Raw genomic sequence first — 12,560 nt, forward strand, 5'->3', positions numbered from 1 at the left:
CAATATTTAGATTTTTTTTGCACCCTCAGATTCCAGATTTTCAAATAGTTGTATCTCAGCCAAATATTGTCCTCTCCTAACAAACCATACATCAATGGAAAGCTTATTTATTCAGCTTTCAGTTGATGCATAAATCTCAATTTAAACCCTTATGACTGGTTTTGTGGTCCAGGGTCACATTTGCTCTAATCTGCTAAATGCGACTGTAAGGCATGAAGATAATGAGATGTTACAAACATTAACATCACGATTTTCTGTAAAACTGCTTTTAAAAAAATGTGCTACATAAATATATTTGAATCGATTCTTTGATTGATTTTTTTTAACATACGACAAAATATTATAGTTGATTATTTTATAAAATAGTGTAATTATAATAATAACAATAATCATACTTAATATTTTTCTAATACAATACAAAATAATAAAGTTAATTAGCTTTAATAAAATATTAAATCAAAATACCAATTCACATTGGTAAAAACATGTAACGCCATCAAAAGCATGCTATTAAATAGTTTTAGCTTGATTTTTAGGTCAATAGCAATAATTAGTGGATAAATTGCATGAAGTTTTATTACACAGGCAAAATATGTAGATGCATCGAGACGACTCAACTTTAAATGCATATGACATTGAGAGAAATAAAAATTTTGGACATTTTAATAATTACATAAGATTTAATACTTAAGATTTTTTTTTATATTGCATAAATATTGCATTTATTTGATTAAAAATACAATAAAAATTATGAAATATTATTACAGTTTAAAATAGCTGTTATCTATGTGAATATCTGTTAAAGTGTAATTTATTTCTGTGATGCGCAGCTGAATTTTCAGCATCATTACTCCAGTCTTCAGTGTCACATGATCTTCAGAAATCATTCTGATATGCTGATTTGCTGCTTAAAAATATTTTTAAAAATGTAATTATTTCAAACCTCTGATTTAAATACTAAGTGAAACCTATGAAAGTGAAAACGTCACTACGTTTAACCGTTATTACATACTATCCATCATTTGTACCTATAAATATTCACGTTACAGAAGATTTATCCTTCCACAAGAGTTTATTACATGTGTTTGACAGGATATCTGCATAATTTCATTTGCGGTAGGAAGCGAGAGCTAATCTAATGGGTCTTTTGCTTCAGCAGCACGCTTGCATCTATTTGGAGGGAACGATCTTGTTCAGATCACGCAAAATTGCATTGCAGTGCCATAAAGTTCAATCGTGTTTGTATGCGAGAACAGAACACGCTGTTCGACATCTCCTGGTCAGTCTCCCTGTTATCAGAGCATGTCTGTTGGATTTCATGTCAGACAAACGTTGATTAAAGGCCAATTTCTATAGTCCAGCATCCTAAATTAAGACAATAAGGCACAATACGGCTAAAACGAACTGCAACAACAACCACGACATGCAGAAATATCCATACAAAAACATAAAAAGAACCAATGAAAACTGAGGAAATTAATAAAAACGCTGACGTAAAACAAAAGCTGTCAAATAAACGCTGGGCAAAAACTCAAAATAGGATTGGTTGGTGTGTTTCTTTGGAGAAGATCAGTTAGTAGAGGTCCTTCAGGAGATGGTATGGTAGGAACTGGTTTTAATGATGGTGGGTAAGTTGAATCAAGGAGAAGGATCAAGCGCAACAAACATTCTCGGCCCACTTCAGGATCCTGAATATTTGTTGCAGCTGAGCCAATGAGATTTGGGCAGCAGTCAAAACACTCCCCGGACCTTTAACTCAAGCAGTTTATGCGCAAGTCTCTTGCCCCAAGAAAACAAGTACTGCAACAATGGACGAGTGACAGTGTCAACGAAAGAAAACCAAAAAGATGGAAGTAAACAAACTGAAATGAACCAAATAACTGCAACTGGTAAAGCTTGTGTTCCTACTTACAAGATTTATAAGAAAGAAGAATTTGGAAAAATGTTGCTGCAAGATAACAGAGATAAAATGGAAACAAATCAAAGAACAGCAGTAGTAGAGTTCAGTAAACTATTCAGACGTTTCGTTCTGCTTTCGTGCTTTTAAAGACACAGGGAGACCATTAAAAAGAGTTTCGGTTACCCATCATGCAAAAATGAAAACTGAACAAAAACAATGCAAGTGAAATAAAGATGTGCGCAATGCTATTAACAACTCCACAGAATGATTTCAATCCATTCACTGCATAAAAAAATAACACTAGATTAATGACACACATTCTCAACAGTGTGATACACAAATACTGTCCAGGTGCCCGAGTAGAAACTAACCTAACCATGTTAGAGAGCTGAATGTTAACATATCATAAATCTACTTTCACTTAACATAGAAGTTTAAAAACAAATTTGATTGACCAATTTCAATTAACTGACTGATATTTGTCTGATCATGTACTGTTAAAGGAATAGTTCACCAAAAAAAATGAACATTTGCTGAAAATATTGCATCACTTGCTCACCGACGGATGCTCTGCAGTGAATGGGTGCCGTCAGAATGAGAGTCCAAACAGCTGATAAAAACATCACAATAATCCACAGATAATCCACACCACTCCAGTCCATTAGTTAACGTCTTGTGAAGCCAAAAGCTGTGTGTTTGCAAGAAACAAATCCATCATTTACACGTTTTTAACTTCAAACCATTGCTTCTGGCTAAAACATTAGCACATAATCTATAATATCAATATAATAAAGTGCATCTCCTGTTTAAAATCCACACACATATTCGTTTAGAGCTGTTTTGGCTTGTAAACCGTGCTTGATCTGTGCAGATTTCTCTCCTGATTCAGACCAGACCACTTTTTCACTGGAGGAAGCGTTATTATGGATTATGGACTCGTACTTTAGCTGAAAGCAACGGTTTGAAGTTAAAAAGACTTTCTCGAGATGTTAACTAATGGACTGGAGTGGTGTGGATTACTTGTGGATTATTGTGATGTTTTTATCAGCTGTTTGGACTCTCATTCTGACGGCACCCATTCACTGCAGAGCATCCATTGCTGAGACACTGATGCAATGCTACATTTCTCCAAATTTGATGAAGAAACAAACTCATCTACATCTTGGATGACCTGAAGGTAAGCACATTTTCAGCGAATTTTCATTTTTTTGGGTGAACTTTTCCTTTAATACAAGTGCTTGCACCAGTTTAAAAAATGTATCAATGGACAGTGCGTGTTTTTCAGTTTTCAAAAAGTGAATTTTGACTTAATATTGTATAAAATATTGTGTTCACTGAACTTAAGCAATTCTCATCTCATTTGGGAGACACTTTAAATCCAAAGCGACTTACATTGCATTGATGTATTCATTTTAACTGGGAATTGAACCCATGACCTTGGTGTTGTTTGTGCCATGCTCCACTGTTTGAGCTACAGGAATACAATTTGCTGTTATTAAACTGAATTATAAATGCAATTTAGGGTCTCTATGTGTGGCAAATCAGGTCAGGATGTTCATGTACAAATATTAAAATACATAACATTAAACCTCTCTAGATTTGCAAGATCTCAAAATTCAGATTGACTTTTTCACAGCATCTACACTAGTGTAACAACACTGGAGACAAACCCTGAATGTGGTACAATCTTGCAGGTAGGAATATTTTATAAAAGAAAAGGAAATAAAAACAGCCTCAACAGGTAAGATAAGTAGAGAAATGAAAAACAAATGAAAACAGGGTGACCGTAGTATTGATTATAACACTCATCACAGTCTTACCGGTCATGCTGCTGTCTCTGCTCAGGCCGGAGTGGAGTTTACAGTGGACCAGCGCAGCGTCAAACAGCCACTGGCCAAACAGATTGAGCACGCTGTTGACCTTCGGCCGGGTTGGGGCCGGAAGTGGCCGCGGCTCGGAGCTCGTCTGGTTTGGGCTGGAGAGCGGGGATGTGGATGATGTCTGGTGCGACACTTTGGTCTGACCAGTCTGTGGAGTGGAGCGTAAATTACACAGGTTTTTAGAAGTCAACAATGAATAATGTGAATTAAGGCTGCACGATTAAATGAAATTAAATCGCAAAGGTGATAAATCGCGATTAAACAGAAGCTGCGATTGTCATGCGTATCTTTCAGTGAAGCACGTTTCTGTGATCAGTAGTAAATCTCCGAAGGCTAGAGGGCGCTCTTGCACTGGAACTCCAAATACACCCCGCAGAAGAAACTCAGGAAATCCCTATAGCGGTTGCTGAATAAACAGAAGATTTAACTGCTTTCATTAATTCAACGTGACTAATAAACACACGACTACGACAATATACTGTTTATCTGAGTTTGTCGTCTTATAATTTTTATTATAATAAAGTATATAATAATGCAATGCTAATCCACAGTTTTTATCACTGCTTAGAATACTATGAAATATGTTGCGTGCCTTATTCTGTGTAAGAAGCCACATCATCTCACAGAAGGATTTCAAACACTGGACTGATTTTATAAAGTGAGTTGAGTAAAAACATGTTATTAAATGTGGTATTTTCACGTGCTTTCAGATGGAGCAGCATTTACTACACGGAGCCGTAGTTCACTGACAACCTACGCAAACAGCTTTCATAATCCAAAACAATTTCTTCGATTTCATAATCGCGCGATTAAATCGTCTGCGATTATGAACGTGATTTTGCGTAGCTTGTCAGTGAACTACGGCTCTGTGTAGTAAATGCTGCTCCATCTGAAAGCAAGTGCTGGAGATTTACTACTAATCACAGAACCGGCTTTACTGACAAGATACGCATGACAATCGCATTCAGTTAATCGAACGTGATTTTGCGTAGCTTGTCAGTGAACTACGGCTCTGTGTAGTAAATGCTGCTCCATCTGAAAGCAAGTGCTGGAGATTTACTACTAATCACAGAACCGGCTTTACTGACAAGATACGCATGACAATCGCATTCAGTTAATCGTGCAGCCCTAATGTGAATTAATGTGAAGCATTTCTGAGTGAAACAGGATAATAAACAAAAATACAGCTGCAAGCAGCGATTATCAGGGTTCAAGCGCTTTAAGGCAGTTAAGCACATATGAAAAAAGACATTACGTATTATTTAGCATGCCGGTTACTTTTTGGCAAATCCATGTAGTTTACCATAGAAATATGATGATTTTTAACATTTATGACTGTTATAGCACCACCTATGCTCGGACTGGAGGAGTTCGCAAATAAATAATGTCAAATATTTATAGAGCAATCTGATCAACAGCAGTGGTCCTACAGGCAAAGTTGTTCAGAATGAGGAGATCGGCCGTACAATATGAAGATCTTGAATATATGAACATTTTTTACAATTTGAGGTCATTTATATACCATAGAAATATAGGGCTTTTGAAGCCATTTTAACGGTTATAGCGCCACCTATGGTCCGATCTCTGTGAAACTTTGCATGCTTGTTTAGAATCATCAGTCACATGTGCTTAGGATTTATAGACTTTTCTAAACGACCCTGTTATAGCTACCCAAAGGGTAAAGTTTTTTATAATTATTGGCCTTAATTGTACTGCAGTGTTTTTTTTTTTTAAGATTGAGCAAAAAACCAAGGAATAGTTTGCAAAAGCAGGTTTTTTACAACTTCTCAATCATTTAACAAATTATTTGATTGACAGCAGTGTTTCTAGAGGCAAAGTTGTTTGGAATGAGGAGATCTATCATATGATATGAAGATATTGTATATGTGTGATTTTGCCTCCCAGAGGCCGATTTCTTTCAAATTTCTCACAGACCTTTAGGGTCATGAGTTAAACAGGCCCACCAAGTTTCGTTCCGTTCGACCTCTGCTGACCTTGTCTAATAGGTGCTCAAAATTCAATGGCCAATGGCAGCCATGCTTTTTGAGAGACACAAATGTCCTTATAAACACTTGTGGCACTTTGGACAAAGACACTGCATACCAATTTTCATGTCGATTGGACAAACGGTTGCGTAGTTATAGCCATTTAAATGTTTTTTCCCCCCTTTTATAACGCCTCCAAGTGGCCAAGCTCCACGACGATTTAGGAGTTATGAGCAATTTCATACTTTTGATCGCTGTAGCACCCCTGTCAGGCCGATTGGGGCGAACCTTGGTGACATTGTAGACGGTGTGAGTACTACCATCCCTCCAAGCTTCAAGACTCTACGACTTACGGTTTGCTCTGCCCGATCAGTTTTAGGTGGAGATCGCTGATCCTTGGCCATTCTAACAGTTAAAATAGGGCTTCAGCGCTCTGCGCTCGAATCCCTAAAAAGAAAAAGGCAGGGCAAAGAGCTTCTGTTTTTTATGGTCGTACCGTTGAGGTTTTGCTGGTTGTCTTGACAACAGCGGTGGGGCGGTGCCTGCGGTTGTGAGGGGGTGTAGTGTTGGTTGTCGTTGGGGGCGTCGGCATACTGAGCCGATTGACAGGTGTGGGCGGAGCACTGTCTGACCTGGGGCGGGAAATACCTGAGAGACAAATCAAACAGGTGGAGAAGCAAGAAAACCAAAGAATTAAAACCAATGACACATCAGAGATCACAACTGGACTCATATTCAGCCATAAAGCACCTGCCAACATGCCTAACTTTGATTTATTGCAGGACAATATCTCAGCAGATCCATTTCAGCCCTAAAATATGAGAAAATGCAAAATGAAAGAGGCTTTTCAGATCACAACCAAACATCTTCTTGGATTTTGCCATTTCAGCATCATCATCAGCAAGGCCAAACTATTCAGCTCTGTGAAACACAATCACTAAAAAAAAATGCAAATCTTGATACAGGCTGTATAATAGATATTCTGAACCCTTTGTTGCATAAAACACTTTGTAAAATGAGCATGTATATCCATGATGCTTCATGGCGAGTACTGATTGGGTCAGTAATGCAAGATTCACCAACTTTAAAGGGATTATTCACAAAAATAAAAATTCATCATCATTTACACTCTCACGTTGTTCAAAACCTGTATGACTTTCTTTCTGTGGAACAACATCAAGTTTTCACTTCACAAATTACAAATGCCATTGGTTTTCACAAGCTAAGAAGGAAAAACTGCCAACAAATAACAACTTAAATATGGCGCAGATGAATGGACCTACTTCTTCATAGCTTTTAGTCCTGATCACTGTCTGCTTTTATAGTATGTAAAAGAGCAGCGTAAACATTCTGCTAAACATCTCCTTTTGTGCTCCACTGAAAAAGGAAAGTCGCATGGGTTTGAATCGTCAAGATGGTGAGTAAATGATTTCGTTATCGGGTGAATTATTCCTTTAATCCACACAATAATCTTGAATTACACAGATGTTACACAGAGAAACACAGATGTCCCTCGCATTATGAGCCTTCATTACACTTCTTGAAGTTACAGATTGAGAAAAAAAATGAACTAGAATGGACAATAATGTTATATAATTAGATTTTTCCTTTGCAAACGATACTTAATGAAAAGGCAGACAAGGTTAGAAACAATGTTGCATCCTAATTCTAATCCTTTTCTTCCATAACTATAAAGTATTGTGTGTTAAGCTTTCAATTAATTAGTTAATAATAATAATGAATTTTTTTTAAAGGTGCCTTTCAAAACACTCAAGGAGACTGCACAGTTGAATGATAATAAAGTACAATAAACCAACAACTGCTTAATATTAAGACTCGTTTTGAGTTCATAACTGAGTTTAGCTTATAACGCGAGGAAAACCTATTCACAGCATTTCAAAACTTTTCAGAGATGCAATGAAATGCAACCACTAGAGAAAAAGACCATACAGCATCCCAGCTCAGCTGCTGATTGGCAGTAAATGCTGGAAACCCCTGCATTCAAATTTGGTTACTTGCCTAAAACCTCTGTGGACATACTGATTGGCCAGCAAAGGAAACTGATCTCCCTCTTAACATCCTATGTTCCAGAAAGCGCCACAGACATTTAAACCAAAAGAGTTTATTGATTGTTGCTTGTTAGTGGAAAGCTGATATTTTAGAGCCATTTCATCATGTATACCTCCACCTCACAGATGGGATATTAAAGACCCCGTATTAAAGAAACAGGAAGTTGGAGCAGGACGTCAAAGGCCTGGTCGCCTGTTTTCAAATATCCAATAGCCTTTAGCTTATGTCAATATCACACTGACTGATTATGACTCAAATTAAATAAATGACATCCACTTCCTAGATGGCTGAGAAATAAAGTGCACACTGAAGATCTGTAATTTACAGATATTGATAATGCAGGGGAAAAGGACATTCTCTTTTAAGAGAGAATCTAATTGGACAAAAACATTATTATAAAAAAATGAAAGTATATATACATAAATATATATATATAGAGAGAGAGAGAGAGAGAGAGAGAGAGAGAGATGCTGTCAAACGATCAATCGCATCCAAAATAAAAGTTTTTGTTTACATATTATGTGTGTGTGTACTGTGTATATTTATTATGTACATATAAATACACATACATGCATGTGTATATTAAAGAAAAATATGTTAAGTTTATACATAATATTTATATATAATATCAATTATATGAATATAAATATATACATGGAAATACTTTCAGGATATATACTGTATGTGTGTATTTATATATACAGGTGCATCTCAATAAATTAGAATGTCATGGAAAAGTTCGTTTATTTCAGTAATTCAACTCAAATTGTGAAACTCGTGTATTAAATAAATTCAATGCACACAGACTGAAGTTTACTGAAATAAATTAACTTTTCCACGACATTCTAATTTATTGAGATGCACCTGTACATAATAAAAATACACAGTACACACACACATATCATGTAAATAAAACTTTTATTTTGGATGCGGTTAATCGCGATTAATCGTTTGACAGCACACACACACACACACATATATATATATATATATATACATATATATACATTTATATATATATACATATACATATATATATATACATATATACATATACATATACATATATACATATACATATATACATACATAAGTCCATATTTTAGTTTTTTTAAAGAAAGACATTTTTACATTTTACATTTAATCATTTAGGAGACACTTTCATCCAAAGATACTTAAACATGAGGATAATAGAAAAAATTATAAATTGTAAATAAATAAAATAAAAAATTTTTTTTTTATTTCAAATTACATTGTTAATTTAATTGTAAAATTTTACACATGCATGTGTGTGTGTTTTGTGGCATAATCTAGAATAAAATTTTCTCAAAGCTACAGACAGAAACTAAATGTCACATTTTAATTTCATGAGGTCTTTAAATCAGTGCCATTTAAATGCCAGTTTGATTTTGTTTCTAAACAAAGGACAGCTGGAACAGAGGCAGACGGGATACCAACCAATAAGTATGCTCACATTCATTCTGGGCAACGATTTACCAATTGCATGGGAGCAAAAACAAGGCACTTAACAAGGTAATTAATGATGGATAATTGATTTCCACAACACACAGGAATTTTTGATCTAAAAGTGATTGTGTATGAACCAAACACCTTGCAAAATCTACAATCCTCATCAAACTCCCTCTTGATTAGTCAGAGGCGCGTTATCAAATACCATAAGATGGGAGTCTGTCTCGAAAATTGTTCCGCGAGACAGCAACACCTGGGAAAAAAAATGGGATTACACAGTAACCTCAAAAAGGAAGAATTACAACACACATTATGAACATAATTTTAGAAGCTCCAACTAGGAAATTATTTTTATTTCTGTCCCTAATCAGGATGTGCGAGTTGCACCCAAACACCTCCAGAATCAGTGTGTTGGGTAGTTAAGCCCACTGTTAGTCACTAACTGATTGGATTTGGACAGGTTTAGTGTACCTATAGAGGGAAGTCTGTCTCGAATATTGCTCCTAGACACTGTGACCCCTGAGAAAACATAAAAGAAGACCACTGAAGAAATGTTAGAAATTTATATGGACACAACAGCACTGAGCATGTGCAGTTATGATTAAAAACTATCACAACTAACTAAAACGAGATGCGACAGTCTGGTCACAGACAGTGGAAGGTCAGACATTTTGCTCGCTATATTCATTCTCAGGACAAATTTTGACTAAACATTCACTTAAAAACAAGAACTAATTGCTGCACTCAACAGCAGACAGAAGCGTCTCACATACTGTCTGTATGAACAAATTAAGTCATTTTAGGCCTGGGCGATAAAACGGTATCGATATTTATCGACGGTACACCTTATTTGATAACAATATAAAAAATGTTCGATATAGTGCACGATATTGAGTGCTGCGCCTGCTTGTGATGAGGAGATTGTGAATAAAAAAAATGAATATTAGTCGAATTTAAAATAAACATTTGCATTTGAATGTTAGGAGTGGGTCAGGGAGCGTCATCAGTGACGTGAGATGCGGTGATAATGTTGTAAGTGACGTTGTTGCATTTTAATGTTTTGCTAGTCTTGCCCACGAGATGGGCCGCTGCTGTGTTATTCATTCAAAATATTAGAGAAATATAGAAGCTCAATGCGGAGAAGATCTTGATTAGGTTAAAACCGAAACCAAGCCATTCACACTGAACGCATATTCAGTGCATTTTTTAGACGGACAAATATGACTGCTGCTCTCACGTCTCACACAAGAGATGTAGCCATGCAAAGTTAAAACAGTTTAAACTTTTAGAAAACACGTCACGAATTTGTGGAGGTTTATTCCTTTTCACTGCGTCTCTTATGTTTTTAAAGGCAATCTGCGTGATGGGCGATTCGGCTCTTTGTATTAAGCAATGCATAAATACTTGATGCTGTTTTGTTCATAATTGTTTATGCAATTTACGAAATTATATTCGATTTATATAAGTTAATTTAGACGTAATGCACGTTTTTTTTATAGACAGTTATTTCCATGCGTTGACAATATTTGTTAAATTTTTATTGTGTGTTTGACTGTTAAAATAAAAAAATATTTGTTGTTTGTCTCAATAAATTGGGTTAATTTAAAAATACAGTGGTTAAATAAAAAAAAACATTCTATTGCTCTTTGTTTTAAAAAAGGTTATAAAAACTGTCAATAATTATCGATACCGAACGATATGATACATTATATCATTGATACATTTTTTAGCTATATCACCCAGCCCTATGTCATTTTAATTAAATAAAATGTTCTATTCAGTTTAAATTCTGATTTTTAAATGCCTGAATGTGCTTGAACTTATAATTAAACCAAAAATCCAATAAACCAGACTGTGCTCTGCTTTCAGAATGAAGTAACAGCCACAACGTAGTTTATAGACTGACTTGATACCCTTTTTCCATCGAAATGGTGCTGATGCTCAACAATAATGGCCGAGTCAAACATACCACATTGAAATTGCTGTTCACAAGTCTTTTACTCCTAGTTTTGACAACCAAAGTAAATTAATGCAGCTACTTTATGAACACAAACTGGCTTTGATGTAACAATTAGAGGATTCTTTAAAGATTTTGAAAGAAGAATTTTTTTTGCTCACCGAGGCTGCATTTATTTGATCAAAAAAGTAAAAATTGTGAAATATTATTGCATTTAAAATAACTGTTTTCTATGTGAATTTACTGTAAACGGTAATGTATTTCTGTGATGCGCAGCTGTATTTTCAGCATCATTACTCCAGTCTTCATGATCTTCAGAAATCAGTATAATATGCCGATTTGCTGCTTAAAAAACATTTCTGATTATTATCAATGTTGAAAACAGTTGTGTTGCTTCTTGTTTATGTTAATTATTCCAAACTTTTGACTAGTAGCATATTATGTAACAAATAAAATTCATAGCAATCACATGTGTTATTTGTAAATGAAACCATTTCAGATGAACTAGAAAATAGAATATGTTGAGTAGGAGTTCATCAAATGAATCTAAATCACCACAAGCAACATTATGCACTTGCAGAGCAGTCACCAGCGCCATGTCGGTGGAAAAAGGGCTAAAAGTGATAATGATAAGAGAACAGCACAGTTGTGTGAGTACCACAAGAGGGCAGAGTTTCACGACACTCGAGTTTCTTAAAAACAGCAACACCTAGAAATGGAAAAACAGTCAAAGACAATGTTCACACATCACTGCAGGACTGAGATTCAAACAGAATGATCAGGAAAATCCCATCACAAACACTAAAACAACATCTGAGATTATTGGTTGATTGCGGTTTTAACATCATGCCAGCTTCCTTGACCATTTCCATGATAAGTAGCAAGTTGAAATGCTAAGAAACAGCCATTTAAAAAGGTTTTTAAAGTTTACTTTGGATAATAATTCTAAAAATGGATTCAGGATTGACAGTGTTTGCTGAGTAATATAATTTACATCTGAGATGAATATGTAGTGCAACAAAAAACAAACAAACAATGTGTATATGTAGAGGCTCTGTTGCACATCCTATGGTACTGAATGATTACCACATTCATTTACCATAGTATTTATATGCTACTTTATGGAATATCACGGTAATACAACCACAGTAGCATCCAATAAACCAATGCAATTCATAAGAGAGCCTTGTAATGTGGTGCACAGTCAGATCTTACCGAGGAAAGCGTCCACGAGGCAGCTGACGCCCCTCATTGCTCTGAAGAAGATCTGAGGCAGCTGTTTGAGGCAGGGGTGCTGA

General features: G+C 35.5%; 1 protein-coding gene across 1 annotated transcript in view; it reads right to left on the reverse strand.

Moving 5' to 3' along the window:
* The window catches only part of LOC107553898 (Ral GTPase activating protein non-catalytic subunit beta), a 51,186-nt gene that overhangs the window by 22,730 nt on the left and 15,896 nt on the right, over positions 1 to 12,560 (reverse strand). The window contains exons 7-9 of the mRNA XM_016236248.1: positions 12,478 to 12,556; positions 6,262 to 6,413; positions 3,721 to 3,928 (exon numbers count right to left, since the gene is read on the reverse strand). Of these exons, the coding sequence (XP_016091734.1) occupies positions 3,721 to 3,928; positions 6,262 to 6,413; positions 12,478 to 12,556 (439 nt within the window). The remainder of the gene's footprint in view (positions 1 to 3,720; positions 3,929 to 6,261; positions 6,414 to 12,477; positions 12,557 to 12,560) is intronic.

The sequence above is a fragment of the Sinocyclocheilus grahami genome, unplaced genomic scaffold (genome assembly GCF_001515645.1).
Source record: "Sinocyclocheilus grahami isolate Dianchi unplaced genomic scaffold, SAMN03320097.WGS_v1.1 scaffold485.1, whole genome shotgun sequence".
NCBI lineage: Eukaryota > Metazoa > Chordata > Actinopteri > Cypriniformes > Cyprinidae > Sinocyclocheilus > Sinocyclocheilus grahami.